Source organism: Spea bombifrons, chromosome 3, assembly GCF_027358695.1.
Source record: "Spea bombifrons isolate aSpeBom1 chromosome 3, aSpeBom1.2.pri, whole genome shotgun sequence".
Taxonomy (NCBI): Eukaryota; Metazoa; Chordata; class Amphibia; order Anura; family Pelobatidae; genus Spea; species Spea bombifrons.
The window spans coordinates 57,857,320-57,873,307 of NC_071089.1; the positions used below are offsets into that span (position 1 = coordinate 57,857,320).

At 37.9% G+C, this 15,988-nt stretch overlaps 1 protein-coding gene across 1 annotated transcript in view; it reads right to left on the reverse strand.

Moving 5' to 3' along the window:
- Positions 1–932: 932 nt before the first annotated feature.
- DCBLD1 (discoidin, CUB and LCCL domain containing 1) overlaps positions 933–15,988 on the reverse strand; it is a 31,944-nt gene continuing 16,888 nt past the window's right edge. Inside the window, exons 3-15 of the mRNA XM_053460759.1 lie at positions 14,351–14,488; positions 13,640–13,691; positions 13,325–13,397; positions 9,597–9,730; positions 8,283–8,323; positions 6,873–7,079; positions 5,835–5,959; positions 5,284–5,431; positions 4,692–4,808; positions 4,463–4,547; positions 3,312–3,361; positions 3,091–3,219; positions 933–1,507 (exon numbers count right to left, since the gene is read on the reverse strand). Coding sequence (XP_053316734.1) covers positions 978–1,507; positions 3,091–3,219; positions 3,312–3,361; positions 4,463–4,547; positions 4,692–4,808; positions 5,284–5,431; positions 5,835–5,959; positions 6,873–7,079; positions 8,283–8,323; positions 9,597–9,730; positions 13,325–13,397; positions 13,640–13,691; positions 14,351–14,488 — 1,829 coding nt within the window. The 3' untranslated portion in view covers positions 933–977. The remainder of the gene's footprint in view (positions 1,508–3,090; positions 3,220–3,311; positions 3,362–4,462; positions 4,548–4,691; positions 4,809–5,283; positions 5,432–5,834; positions 5,960–6,872; positions 7,080–8,282; positions 8,324–9,596; positions 9,731–13,324; positions 13,398–13,639; positions 13,692–14,350; positions 14,489–15,988) is intronic.

The following is a 15,988-nucleotide window of genomic DNA, read 5'->3' on the forward strand; positions in this document are numbered from 1 at the left end:
CAGGTCCAAGAATGCTTGCTTGCCCGCAGATACAGAAGTTTTACCATTATCAGTGTTGCACATGGGTTGGACAGTCAGCGGCTCAGTTATTTGACCATTCTATTGTGCGCTCAAGTAACGTCTGGCCCAGAACAAAAACATCAGAAGACCAGTAACAGAATAACACAACAATATCTCGTTATTTAGCAACGATGGCATTATATAACAAACTGCCAACCTAAAACCCCAAATCCTGACATATAGAAGGTCCAAATATTCACAGTGTTGGGGACCAACCTGCATTTTTTTTGTAGGCAATATAAAAATTATGGAAAAATATTCAGTAACAAGGCAAATCTAACAAATAAGATTCTTTATAAAACTCTATACACATTGCACATAATACACAAAGTAGACGGTGTCTGACATGACGTGGGAATGTGGTAGAGGTAGGTGGTTCAACCAGAAGGGAAGAGCTGTGCCGGGGATCGATAATTTGGGAAAGTAGCAGCCTGATCTCAGGGCCCTCCTAAGATACCGATTAATTCCCAATATATCTAAAAATATGCTATTCCTTGGATTTGACTGCAAAAAACCCCCAACAAACTATGAAAGTTTTATACTTCACATATATGGCATTATGATTTTTGCAGTTAAGTACCATGGATTATGGGAAGGTATGCGTTACTATATGATGTCATGGCAGCAGTCTTAAGGTTATTTAATTCCTGTAATAAATATAATAAATCTATCATCTCAGTTCTATTCATGTTTACTTCCCTGTTATATATATATGGATTGGGTTTCTGGCATATGATTTGATTTATGATTGGCAATAGAGCCGTGTAACAAATTAAGTCATTAAAACCACATACACCCTAGTAACACCGTCTTGACAATTGTGAGAGGGGGGGAATCTAATATACCAATGTTCTTAATGTAAACAATGTTGGTTTTTAAAGCAGCTGTGCAGTAACATTAGTTAGCTCTTCATGGGGTCACAATAGAGATGTTATTGCAGTCTGACTGATGGGTTTTAGACAGTCTCTTGGAGATGAATAACCATCTGCCACCATTGAGCAGAGCGGTGGTTTTTGATAATCGCCATTCTCCAATGTACCCCATCCCCTGTAGACCTTTGGTTTATCATATTCGCTCTCGTCGAAGTTTATACAGTGCGGTGTCTGGTACTCTCCACCACTGTTCTCTGGGCTTGTGGAGATGGAGAAGCTGGCGACCGAGAAGGATTGTTGGCGGTTTAGTGATACCACAGGGACGCTGTAGCCGGACACGGGTACGAACATGTTTTCTCGTGTTATGTGGCGGTCTATTATAGGAGTGGCATATTCCGGCTCAGGATAATTAAGGGGAAGAGCATACTCAGGTCTGTTGCGACTGTGTGGGCAATCATAGTGGTTTTCAATCTCCTGCCCATCAAGAGACTCTTTAACATCTGTGTCCATAGGCTTGAAGGTGGATCCTTTTCTCGTCACCAAGCCAGTGCCTATCATATTGGACTGGTCATAGTCTAAATCAAAGAAAAAATAGAGAGAATGGGTAAATTCACCAACAATTGTTTGCATTTGAATGAAAGTTTCAATGGAATTCACATTTTATAAGTAACAGTGCTCATGTTTCCTTCATTTTTTTGTGATATTATTATAAATAACGCATGCACACACTCTACATTACACTCACATATATTAAATATTGCCAGTATTACTATAATAATGCATGTTGTTTCAGAGTGTCCTTGAATACATTTGCTAATGATTATGCCTAACAAGAGCAGCAAAGGCATTGTGCCCAACAATCTCAGCTCAACAGCTACTGGAATCAGAACCTATTGCTGCCTACATTTCTTTCTCCACAAGGTGGCGATATATTTCCACAAACCATCCTCTATACAAGATTCCACAGACAAGCATGAGAATGTCCCATCTACCCTGCTGCTTTACAAAGAAAATTACTAATAAGCCTAAATAATCCATTCTTAATGATATCACATTAATTTTATAAAATAATTTTATATCGAGGATCATGCAAACACAGTACGATCATAGAGTTGAATGATGATGATTAATGTTCTTCCTATTAATATTATTATACAAGATGGGATAAGCCTGATACAGTGACAAAGACTTAAACATTTAATGAAGAACGAATAAACTATAATCTAGGTGGCCAATACAGTTGGAATTGCTTTTCTATTATGGAAGAAACTGTTATGGACTAATGGACAGTAGTGAAAATGCTTTCTAATGAACACTCTAATATTAGCCACAGTTAGCATTGGCAAGTTATTTGAAGATAAATATTTAAGGATAATGTTCATTTTGCTGAACTTATCATTAGCTACAATTATTTGTGTTCTACCACAATATATGCTCTGTCAGGGAATATAAATGAGTCATCTGCTATCAGGGTGGAAACTATACTCAAGGGTCAAGCCATGTATTTTAGCTATATTTTCTATGGTCCATGAAAACGTGTTTTCAATTAGTAATTCCCCAATATATATTACTGGGGCTATGAGATTAAAAAAAAAAAAAAAAAAAAAAAAAAAGGCATTTTAGAAGCACATTTGTCCTGATGTGGTTGCATCACCTGTTTTATGGAAACATATCCAATTCTAAGTATTCAGGTAGATCTCATTCCTACCACTTCCCAATGACATTCCCATTCCTGTAACACCTCTACACACCGATCTCAAACTAAAACCCTTGCTTGAAAATGTAATTCATGGAATAACTGTTGGTGGAACAAATGTAACAGTATATAACAAATTCATAACTCTACTGCTTGTGGCAGCGTCTGATACTTCTGGAAAACATCTTTGTTGCCACCTAACCAGAACATTGGCACAAGACAATAACATAGGCTTCCATATTATAAATGTGCCCCCTGTTTTTCCCCCACTGTGCATCCTTTTTCTTTTCACAGACCACGAAACAAACACGCTGGATGGAGTCTGAAATCCCAAAGCACTAAATATTCAGGGTGTGTTTTTTGTCATGCCCAGACATATAGAATATGCAAAGCGTCTCAAGTTATGGGGGTGGGGAAGATAATCACAATTTGCTGTCGGCACAGAGTAACAATTTCTTTTACCTTCCATGTCGCACTTGCCAAGATCAAACTTTGGTAGCTCATCCTTGTCATTATCGTTGTTACTGTAGCTGATGGTGAATTCGGTGGAATTCTGTCTCACAAACGGCTGTTCAAGTTGCTTCCAGCAGCCTGCGGGAGACAAACAAATTATATATACAGAACCTCCTATAATCCATGGGTAACTAGATGTAAAAAAAATCAGCCTATTATTCTTATCTTACCACTTTTCTGTTCATCAGTCGCTTTGTATACATCTGTTTTTGTCCTGTTCCTGTCCCAAAGACAAATCATATATCCAATTGTGTGTGAATTCTACCAGGAATGATTTTTCATCAAACACTTGTGGCTGAATTTTGCCCGGGGGGGGGCATTAAAAACAGTTTGTAAGGTAATCCGGAACTCAGGCTTGGTAGACATTTAAAACAACCAAAGGCACGGTGCAAGCCATTTAAAATATTTACAAGTCCAGAATAATGAATCCCCAACGGACAATCCCTTAATAAGTAAGCAGCCTCGTTCTTTATATCTCTCAGGAAGAGACCTGAAAGCCATGACTAAAAGGCAATAATGGTGATTATCTGTCAAGACCCAAACAGTTACAGATGGCAGCACTTGATTTGGATGCAATTTAGTTGAGGAGATACAGTCTGGGGATTGATTGACTTTTAAAAGGCCTGATAACCCCTTCGCAAGCTTAACCTCGCATCGCAAGCTGGGTGCCGATGCTTACAGATATCACAACAATGCGGAGAGTCAGGAGAAGGGGGCTAATTCCAATAGCAATTAAGGAACGCAGAGTATATAATCGCTTCGAAGTCAGCTAAAACAAACAAGCAAACACTACAGACACAGGAGGGGATCCAATAAACGCAAAGGACTACAACTCTGCAAATTGAGAGACAAATGGAGAGCTTTTCCTTTTAAATACATAAAAAAAAGATTAAACTTTACATTATTCTCAGAATTATCCCTAGAGTTTTGTGGAGAAACACTGTATAGACATCGCAAGATGATGTTGTCCCAAGTCTTCAGTTCCTGACCTAACAAGATGGACAGTGCTTTATGGACATACCGCTGTAGACAGACTCTCCACTGAGAACAGGGAGAAGGCACACAGGAGAAAGGGAGCAACAATGGTTGTGGACCCCTTCATTTTAATAAAGTTTCCTTAATCGTTTTCTTAAAAAGGAAAAAAAAACAAAAAACTGTACTGCCCCCACAATGAAAAAGATTGTGGGGGACAGCAGACAATTCCACAGAACAGGTGAAACGCATCTTGCTACTAAATGTGTTGCACTCTTACCTGGGACCCAAAGGGTCAGCACATTCACGCAAAAGCACACACAAACAGATATATAATTAAAATACATACCTTCGTGACAGGCAAATGCAAATGCCAACTAGCACTAAAAACAGGACCAGAGCAAGCGAGACGACGACCACAACGATAATCCACCCTAAAAAAAGAATTTAGAAAATTGTGACTACTCTATTCTTCTTGTAATAAGAAAATATTATACATCACATACAGAAAAACATAAGAGTATTACATTTAGTCTAAAGCCTGAGTATTTAAATTGACAATTATATGGTATCCTCACCAAAGTTCGTCTCTTCAGACGGTATCGGCTCAGTGAAGGTCTTCTCTTCCGTCGTGGGGGTTTTAGCATTTCGGAGATTTGTCTTTTTCCACATGGGGTGTGTGGATGAATTATGATCTGTAAAATAAAGATTGAGCAATAAACAGTGATGTTCTGATGAAGCTTTCATAATCAGGCCAAATTACAAAACTGGGCTGAAATCTCTTCCTATAGACCCAACTCGTTCCTAGGCCACTGTCTAACTGTGAAAATATTACATTGTGAAGCTCCCGTTTCAATTGAATGCTAAAGGTATAAGATCAAACCCCACAACATTCTTTAACATAGTAAATTATTATTATTTTTTGTTTTATATAGCGCCAGATTTCGTAGATCTAGTTCTGAATATAAAGAACGAAATATAATATGTAAAAACAAACCAGAAATTACGGAAAAAAATAGACACACAAAAATGTAAGTTGTAGTGGTATTGAAATGAAAAAACACAATTACCGATATGATTTTGTGAACAAGATTAGCTTAATTACATGATCAACAGAGCAACGTAATTTCACTGAAGAACAGAACACTGAGATTATCTGGCATTACATACTCTGTGCTAAGGAGCATCCTACTAGCTCGACCTTCAGGGCAATCCGCTGGTGCCATGTCTGTGGTACAATTCGAAGGTATCGTGCCACAATCGGAGGGATGAAGTTGTTCCGTGTTTGACCCATATTGTTTGAATTACCTGCCAACAGCTGCATATAAATAAAGACCAAGAAAATAAGTATAATGTGGTAAATATGCGTGTCACAAGGAACAAAACAGACAGTATTTTCTTCATAACATGTCACTTATACTTATGATACATACATCATAGCATCTCCAAGTGGGCCAAGGGGCATGACAGTAAAACCATGTTCTAATGTGTAATAGATTTTAAACTCACAAGAGCAGGACCATCCTCCTTCTCGTACCAATAGTTCTCAACACATCAACATTGTCAATTTCGTACATTGTCATTTTAAATGTCATTGTACAATTTCACAGTCCCCTATTGTAATAGCTCTGTGAGATTGACCAATGCTCTAAAAAAATAAATGCAATGCCTTTGATTTATATCATTTGTTGAGCATGTTAACAGATAAATCTAAAGATCACCTTTTCTTCGCTGCTGATGACTCCTTTATATAGTCTCCATTTTGGCCCATCTTTCCTAAAGCTGATGACATAAGATTTGACGTAAAAGTTAAAGTTTGGTAATGTGGATCCTGTAGTCACAATACCTGGAACATACCAAAAGAGGACACGTTAAGTGTGACATAATCAACTGTGAACAGCAGAGCATCCACTTTCATAATTCATTACAGAGAAAATGCTATATTCCACACAGAACACTAGAAATAATGCAAAAACCGGGTTAGCAATGAAGCTCCACAGTGATATATGATGGATTCGTTCAGAAGAAACTTAACTATTTATATTTTAACCAAATAACTTTGCCAATAGTCCCACAAAATAGTCTGTGATGGAGACAATGAGGTTATTTATATTGTGCTGCTTGTGTTTGTGTTGAACACACAATGCCATTCACATAGAGTAACAAAACCATGTCAAGTGCAGTCACGACTGGTATAAGCTCCAGCAAAATCTAAAATGGCAACATTGGCACAACCGAATCCAATGATCTGGTGGGGATAAGAGGTACAATAGAGGTACTTCTGCTTCGTGTCAATCTACATATAAAAAAGAGATTTAGGACCCCCGGCTGTGACACAATCACCCAGCTCTTTGAATTTCTTTGTACGCATAGACCAGAAGAGAGCAGGTAAAGCAATGTGACGATGGCGGCAGAGATCTCCCTGCTCCCCCACCAGACCACAGGAATACTCATCTGTGAGCGCCCCATCTCCTGACAATGAAGGTAAATGGAGAGGAGTTAAAAGCACTGGGGAGCCACAAACTGTTTAAAACAGGAGTATCCACCAACTAGAATATGAAGGATAACAAAAGTCTTTCTGTGAAAAGGTTTTTGGCTTCCAGTGCTCATCAGCCTTCCCAAAACATAAGGATAATGTGTTATGTCCACATTTTGTGTGCCTACATTGTGTTTCTAAGGTACTTAAATAGTTCCATCCTAACCATAAGCAACCTTCCTGCAAGGAAGGAAAGAAATAGTGAAAGTGTCCTCATACTCACCGGTTATTTTCTTTTTCTCCCCCAAATCTATTTCCAACCACTCCCGCTCCGCCTGGTGACTAGATGCCCAAGATACGCCTGGACTATTCAGCTGTGCTCTCTCGGGTGACCAGTAGATCATCTCTCCAGTGTTACTCATCCACTCCCAAGAAGAGGTGGCTGAAAACATATCAGCTCTTGGACCAGCCATCAATGAGGTCCTGCAGTCTAAAATCAGACATCAGGAGTTGTTAAAAAGAATAATGTATTCAAAACACATGTAACATATTAAATGTATTGCTACACTTAGACAGAACAAAACACTCAACGGGATGTCAAGTAAATAATCCTTGGCAGCAGATCCATCCTTTCTTTCTTCAGAATACTTAATCCCAAAAACACACAGAAACGTTTAAGAAGCTATTTTAGTTTCCATGAAAACATCCAATGAGCGCCTAGTTTTGTGTCACATGACAATTAAGTGTTCCCAGCGTCCACAGATCAAGAATATAAAGAACAGCCATTAGTATTTAAAAAGATAGAATATTTTGTTTGCAAAACTGGTACGCTCTGCTTGGAGGAGTTTATTTCCTTAGGTCCACCTTAATTAAGACATGCCAAGGATCCCCCTGAAGGCAGACTCATAAGCTGGAATTCATGTAACCTTTGCCTAGACAAGCTAGATATTTAAAGAACAGCTGCATGATCACTGTGACCTCCAGTTACATTTTTTTTGGATGCACTTCAATGTTATTTTGCAATAAAATTACACCAAATTATCATAACAGCTGAACTGTTACACAGTCAATTACAGCCATGAAATTTAGATTGTATTGGTTAATTTTTTGTTACTTTTCACTGTTTTAAAAAGGTATCATCATATGTACAATGTCTCATTTAAAATGGAATATTTGATTGTTATTAATAAGACTTTAAGTAGTCTAGTCTTTAAATATTCTAATATCATGCAAAATGATACCTTGGATATCTATAGATCTATCTATCTATATCTACATCTATCTATATCTATCTATAATGCCACTTTAAATTATCCATAATCAGTTATGGAAGGGAACAATGCATCTCTTTTGGCTCTTTTTCAAGTTACTTATGAAAGAGTTGCTGAAGACCCGAACACTAGCATGTTATAAATCACACCTTCTTGAAGGCGCATACTGGCAGTCATTTATTTCTCATTTGTCTTGAAGGCAGAAAGTAAAGTAAAAAGCAAGATCCCTGCAAGACACGTATTGTTTTAGAATCAATGTAAACCTTGTAAGCCTTGGTGTATTGACAAGGGCACCGACTGCGAAAGCTTGCGAGGGATGGTGTATTCTGAAGCCGCAATCTGTTTGCTAACTTGATACAATAAGCATGTTCAAACACAAAAGACGCGCACACACACAGGCATTTACAATGTATTCTGCTTACCGAGACTGTTAAACTCAAACTGGCGATCTGAAAGCGAGCCACTGCAAGATAAAATACAAGGAGAAGCCATTCAGACGGAGTGTAGACAAAGCATTCTTTAACAGAGCGGGTAAGCTCATTATCGGAGCCACACAAAAGCATTGCCCCGATCAGTTTGTCCCTACCAGAGGCGACACATCATCAAGGATCATTCTCTCCCCCACTTCTGTTTAAGAAGTGACATGTTTTGTCCAGTATTGGACTGAAAGTAGTGGAAACAATGTTTCCTTAATTCTGGGATTAGCCAGGATATTATTATTTAGTCTGATGTCAGTAACCTTATTAAAGAAAGACTTATCAAGCATGTGTCATTTTAGGTTAAAACAATGTCCCCTTTAGTTGGATTTATCAGCACGGCAATTAACCAATTATGTTTTTGACTGCGCTAGTCAACCCATCATTCAATGCGTGCACATGTACGAATGAATAAGAGGAAGGTCCAGCAAGAAGAAAAACATTTTTCATGTCATCAAAACACTCAAGTTTTCTGGTTTCAGGGCATGTTTTATTTTATTTAATAATTTAAATCAATCGTCCTTCACAATAACACAAAGAAATTATATGGCAAAAACGTATAGAGGGTTATATCTTATATGTAATGAGGGGGGATAGCTTCCGGGTAGTTTGAATAACTAATAAAATGTAATCCGAAAAAAGGAGATATAGATGTAGTGCATAAAGTAATGTGATAGAGCTAAATGCGAGAGAGATAAGATGCAATTTTAACCACTTAATGACAAAGCCCGTATATGTACGGGCTCAAAATGCATTGTTTTCAATGGGTTTAGGGACCGCCCTTTGTCCTTAAGGGGTTAAAGGCTTGCATCGATCTGGCCCTGGTAGTGCTGCAAAGGGGCTGCAGCCCTAGGTGAGAACACACAGCTGGGAGCAGGGATATGTCTGTTCACACTACAAACGCAAAGTTGTTCGTAGGGTTGATTGCATTGTTTTATTTACATTCACTATTGTATCTTTTGTTAGTATGGTTTACTCATTATACCTATTACTATATGTGAAAGAGGATGTGTATCGCATGCGTACATGTTACTGGAATCCCGCATACAGACTTCATAGGAAAGGAGACAAAATGTCAAGGTCATGTCTGCACAATTAGCAGGGGAATCATTCATAACTTCCCTGCATCGTTAAAACAGATACGGACAGATTGGGATGTCATGAAAATCATTAGGACATAAAGGATTGAAGGTGAAAAATCAAACTGAACTTTGAAAATACAGCAACATAAAAAAAAAAAAAAAAAATGGTGAAACATACTCTTTAGACAAAATCCCGTTAGCCAGAACTCCTCTATATCGACTTGCGCCCTTGCGCTGTGTGAGTTGGATCTGTCCACCTAGCTCATCTGCAATGACTCCGGCATGAATGGCAGCTTTGCAAAGCAGGGAGGTCTACAGAGAAAAGAATAAATTAAAAATATTTATCATAAGTATTTCTGAGTTATTCATTTTATATTACATGAATTTATTACCCGCAACCATCAGTGATTTTACCGCTCCATATAACCATATTGCGAAAAAAATGAAACTCAAATTGCATATTTACATAATATATCATGATATTCGGTTTGTCTTAATAATAATTGTAAATACCAGCAAGATAATCCCCGATATAAATTTCCATAAAGTTTTCTAATGCTTAATAATTTCAAATAGTATAATTTACATATTGTATATCAATCATAGGACGTAGCTTCAAGTAGAAGCTTGGATTCAAGGGCCTTCAAACTGCTCGCAGATAGAAGACTCCATTCATATTGTGCAAACTGGAAGAATTCCTTTGTGAAAGAGGGTGGTCCTGTATAAAATACCACTGTCAATCACCTGTCCTGACCTAAGTTTATTTAGACCTCACGTCTGTCAGGTGACCACTGATGCACAAACGTAAGACTATCTGTAATGAATGTAGCTGGAGAGAAGACTCCACAACTGCAGGATGAAAGTAATAGTATACGCTCAGCATTAAATCAAGAGCATAAGAACTACCAACATAACATGCTACGAACACATCACATGCCCTCTTCCGTATAGCTATATTTGACTTGACTACAGTATAATAATACAATAGAATACTGTCCTATAATTAGTAATAATTATAATTATGTCAGAATAACAAAACCAACAATAAATGGAACAAGTTTTGTATGGAGGTCAGACTTCCGTTGGTGAATCCATTCCATTAAGTTTACTTTTGGTCATTTGGCAGTATTAAGTACCACATATTCTTAGTTTGCTCATATGTGATGCTCAGCGTAGAGGTCTGGACACGGTAGGGCAGCATTCCCACGGTACAGCAAATCAAAGAAGTAAATCAAGATTTTTGGAAGTTGGTGAGACAGTCATTGACTCATGGCTTATAAATAAGGACTACGCAAAAAAAATTGTAGAGGACACATAAATCGGTGCTGTGAACAGGCCCCGTTTCCAATGTTAAAGTCAGGGCAGACCTGCTAGACCTGGAATGCTGCATGACAACTCTGCCCTAGGCCACATTGCTAGTTCATGACAAGACATGACAGAAACCCAGTGTGAAAGTCTGACAGACATACTTCCATACATTCATGCGCATGATTAACCAGTGATTGCTGCAATACATTTATATTTTTAGGAGTGAGCATCTCTTTGTTCATCTGCCTAGATAATGCCAAACGATACTCATTAATACTTCAAAATCTATCGCGGATTCCTTCTGTCTGTGAGAACTTTATCGATTTTAATAACAAAGGATACCAAACTACAACTGGAAAACAACTGTATATTACACACAAATTACCCAAAAGGTATTTTGTGTATAAATGGTCTAAAATAAGCAATACACAGAGAACCCCTGGTGGATAACGGACCTAGCGGTACATAAGAATCCATTCCTTGAAATTACAACCCTGTAATGAAGGAATGAGGAACAAATGTCCGTGTTTTCTCCCATTGCCTCTGAAGTACTATGCGATTAATCAAAATCAGGCAAAACAGACAGAATCAACACAGATTTAAGACATAAATTTGCCATTTTTGGACATCTTTTGCCCGCAAACATCATGCATAATATAGTACATCTACGACTACGTAGAACTGGGATTATAAAGACTTCACACGTTCATGTGTCATACTGTGGGTTAGGAAGACATCTAATAATAATAACAGTTACTGATGGACAAAACGGACATGGTGTAAACGAAAGTTAAGTGTTCAATGAAACTATTTATTATGGATCAGCTTTCAGTCAAGAAAAATAAGTCATATTATTTTACAGATCACCCCAATCATATAATTATTAGGTGTGGCATGACTCTTTCAAACTTCTCAGTGGCTCCTCAATTAGTTTTTCTGAGATCAGAAGCTGTCTTCAAAAATAGCTGGAAGTAACTAAGCAATTACTAGGTGACAGAGAGGTAAATCAGGTATATCTTGGAGGTGACTAACTTCCAGTTTCTTTACCATACTTACCTGTCTAATGTAGAAGGGCTGAACAAGGCCAATGCAAAGGACACTTAGTTGAGAACATATGGTTTACAACCGGTAGACAGGTATCTCTGGCTGTTCGCTGCCATTAAGATTTTTGTCTGACCTTGAGACATGAAAATAAATAGGCTAATCTGTTCACAACCAACTGTAGCCTAAGCTCAAGTGACTGACCGGATTAGTGTAGACATTCCATTCCAAAAGTGGTCATAATTGGAGGACAAAGTATTCAAATAGGCTGTTCCTTACTCTTTACTTGAACTGTAAATGACCTGTTTTGACCCTCATTACTTCATGTTACTGATACTGACCCCCAAGGCAATGAGTATCAGTGAGACTAGGAAGCTTAATGAAGTCACAAACACAATGCTTTGCCCAGAGAAAGCAAGAACACAAAGTGTACATCATTAGAGTGAAATGAGAGTTTTGCAAAAGAGCCACCATGTACAATCAAAGCTATTCATAATTACAGGATGGGGCAGGTGTAATTAGGTGGGGCAAACGCTTACTGTTGAGGACATAAAACAGAACTATCACTTTGAACTCTTAAACACACCTATTTGTGAAGTTAGAAACAATAGTGCACTGAGGAACACACTATTGGGGAATAGAGAAAATGGACAATGCAAAGCAGTAGCACATCTGCAATAATGGATTAAATAGAATTACAAGTCACTGATAAAACAGACCAAGATCAACTACATGTACCTCAACGAAATGCATGTTTTTGTAAATCCATACATCTGTTTAAAATTTCGTAGCCTTACTAGAGAGTTCTAAATGTCTCCGAAAGGATTTCTCTGATTGAGACAAGTTACCATTTGCTATATTGCCCTTTACCCTACATAGCCAAAGCTCGACTTTGCAGCTATACCTCAGATTTCTGGTCCCCGTGAATTACAACCTCTGGCACTCTAAGGCATGTGCTGCATGATCAGTGAAATACACTGGCATAACCAGGGGCAAATCATCCTGTTGGTCAGACTCCCCCAGTGTGCCTCTGCTTAAATGAGACCTCCGATCATACTCAGTCTGTGACTTTAGGAACTTAGGAATTGTACTACTTGGTTTTCCCTTTAGTACCAAGTCAGATGCTGAACACAATTTACAAGGTCTGCATTACATTTAAGGACTGCAATAGTATCATACTCAGCCAGTGCATGAGGTAAATTAAATAACTGACTAGGCGTTGGTATGTGTATAAATGAATGAACGTGTAAGTACCCTCTGAATGAATGTCTGTGTTTAAACAGATGAGTGATACTGTGTAGGTAAATATATATGAATTAGTATTAATCATTTTGTGTTGAATGTGTGCGTGGGAAAACTTTAATGGGATGGGGAAATCGAATTACAGGGCAATTAAAATGGGACGCTATTTAATGGGTTAAGGAGATCACATTTGGACTGGTCTACATGGATCAGATGTAGGGGGTCACAAAGTCAATTTGCTATTCATACCCTTTAATTTTATGGGTACAGCTTTTACTCTGGTCAATATATTATTTAGAGAATCATTATACTTACATCTCTGTATCCATCTATCACATCTCCAGATATGTCTCCTGCAACATCTCGGCAGCCAGCTGGACAGTACCTACTGAAATAAAAGAAAACAAGACTCATGGAAAACACACTTTACCATTTCCACCATTACCAGCTTTTTTGTTTGTTTCACGTACACTATTAATTCACATTCTACAGTTAATAAAAATAAAATAAAAAATCCACAACAAGAAAGACAGTCATGATTTGCAGACAGCCTTACGGAGGCTGACTGCGGTGACACTCGCAGATTGCTCCATTCATGCATAATGCTACAACATTTACATTCATTCGTACCTGAATTTAGTCTCTTCATAATGGTTTGCTCGAGCCAAGCAGCTGATTAGATCTATTATACGAAAAAAGCACAAAGACATTCATTACGTAAGTGCAGTTACAAAAAAAAATATATATATATGGATACGCTTGCTGAAGCACAAAAAATAAGGCTTAACTTTTAAATATGAAATCATTTGTCATATTATTTGTAACAGAGAAAAAAAAGTCTCCTTCTAAGACCCTCCAATTTCCAGGCTTCAATATGGTTAGCAAGCTAATGTGCCAAGTCCTTAGATGAGCTCAATCCTGAACCCAGCTCCTAGGTGTGAATATACCGGCACTGTGCGAACACATGCTCCCTACGTCTGTGCATGTACGTACACGTCAGCCGCCAAGAAAATAAAAGAGCATAGTTGAAACTGAGCCTCTGTTCACTGTGCTAAAACACAGGGAAAGGAAAGCAATAAACACATAAACACCACCTTTTGTCTTTAATTTCACAGACATTTATATAGCCATGGATGACCATGCAAAGAGAGTTTTTAGTCCAAGTTGATGCCTTTTATTGGATCAAAACAAAAAAAGTAAAATCATACATTTGCAGAACTTCAGCAGTCTACTTTTCTTATTGAGAAAGACTATAGAGGTCCACGACTACAGTGATGGATACCATGTATAATATTAACCCTGCATGTTATAGTCATGTTATTTGACAAAAATCACACACACCTGGATGATCGCTGCTGGCATAGTTTAGCAAAAATCCACGTCCGGACACGTGAAGGCCACTCTCAAAACGTATGGTTGCTACATTTGTATCCAAGAAAACTTCCATGGGTGCATTACTGAAATCATCACAGTAGCTTGCTGGAAAAAAAAAATATATAGAAAATTCAGCATACACAAATACATGTTAGAAGCATGATAGCAGTCACATAATATCCATGAAATAACAGGTATACAGAATCTGCATGATAATAATCCACATTATTATTATTATCATCATATTTATATAGTGCCAACAATTTTACGCAGTGCTTCTTATAATACATATATTCAACCAAATGACAAGATTAGAATTGACAAACAGATGTGCTCGCAAATTTACAATCTTTATAATATGTAATCCTCCAGTTTAGTAGTCTACGTGGTTGTGGAAAAAATAGAAAAAAAAAAGTTTAAATACACTTATGGTATGTCAAGCTTACAACGACCCTCTACAATATCTCAAGTGTACCAGCTTCAAGACATTACAGTGTTTATGACACGTGTCCCCAAGTCAGTTTTCAATGAATGCAATCAGGATATATTTTAATCTCCTCGGTTTAGTCTCAAATTGATTGACCTATCTTGGCTTGGTTCCTTAACCTCTGCCCTCCCAGAAGTACTTGTGGACAGGTTTGGAATCCTCTTGTAAGGACCATCTACAGATAAACTTTTGAACCTTTGCAATCCTTTAGGAATGAGACTGCTTTCCTACATTTGGTTTCATGTAGAGTAGGATGATACTCAAAACAAATAACGTACGTGAGGACAACATTAACGTAGAGTTCTGGAACAGTAAGCTGGAGTGAGCATATCTGCTCAAGCAGGTGAGCTGCCCGTGCCAGACTAGTAATTACTAATACCAGACACGATAGACTCTTCATTTCCTTCTGAAGTGTGTGTGTGAAACTTTCCCGCAATACCTCCATTGTGGAACATACAGAATGAGATGGACCATTCTGATATGTGCTACTACTGAACAGATTTCATTATTTACAGGTAACTACACCTGCCACATTCACTAGTACATCATTAAAAGAGTATGATGAATTGATTCACAATGGACAACTATGTGGCATATATTGATGGACCTACTTGGACCTTTCGAGATAGCTGCGTTGCTGCATCTCTCAAAGGCGCTGTGTTAGTCCTGATCACAAGTACAGTCTGTGGCAGGGATAGACAAAGGTACACCAATGTCCGTGGCAGGGTTTGTGAAGGTGAATTATTAAGTTGTGCGACATACTACACTATATTGGTTTATTTTATTTTTGTTTTTCCATGATCATACCTGGATTCTTTACCTGAATATCATCTACATTATTTAATATATCTTTCACCTACCACAAGGGGCATAGACACTTATTTTAGTTTTTTGTATATTCTTATTTTGATAAAATTGTGGAGTTTGTCTTGGCTGTTCTTGCTGCACTTTGTACACTATTGTTTTTGTTATGCTCCGCATCACCTACTACACCTACTTTTATATATTCTAGATACATGAGCAATCGCATTTTAAACTTCCTCAAAGAGCCCGGCATTCTCATGCAAATCAGTGTGGCCTGGAGCAGATCCCCCTCCGAGAAGTGTCTATGACCACAC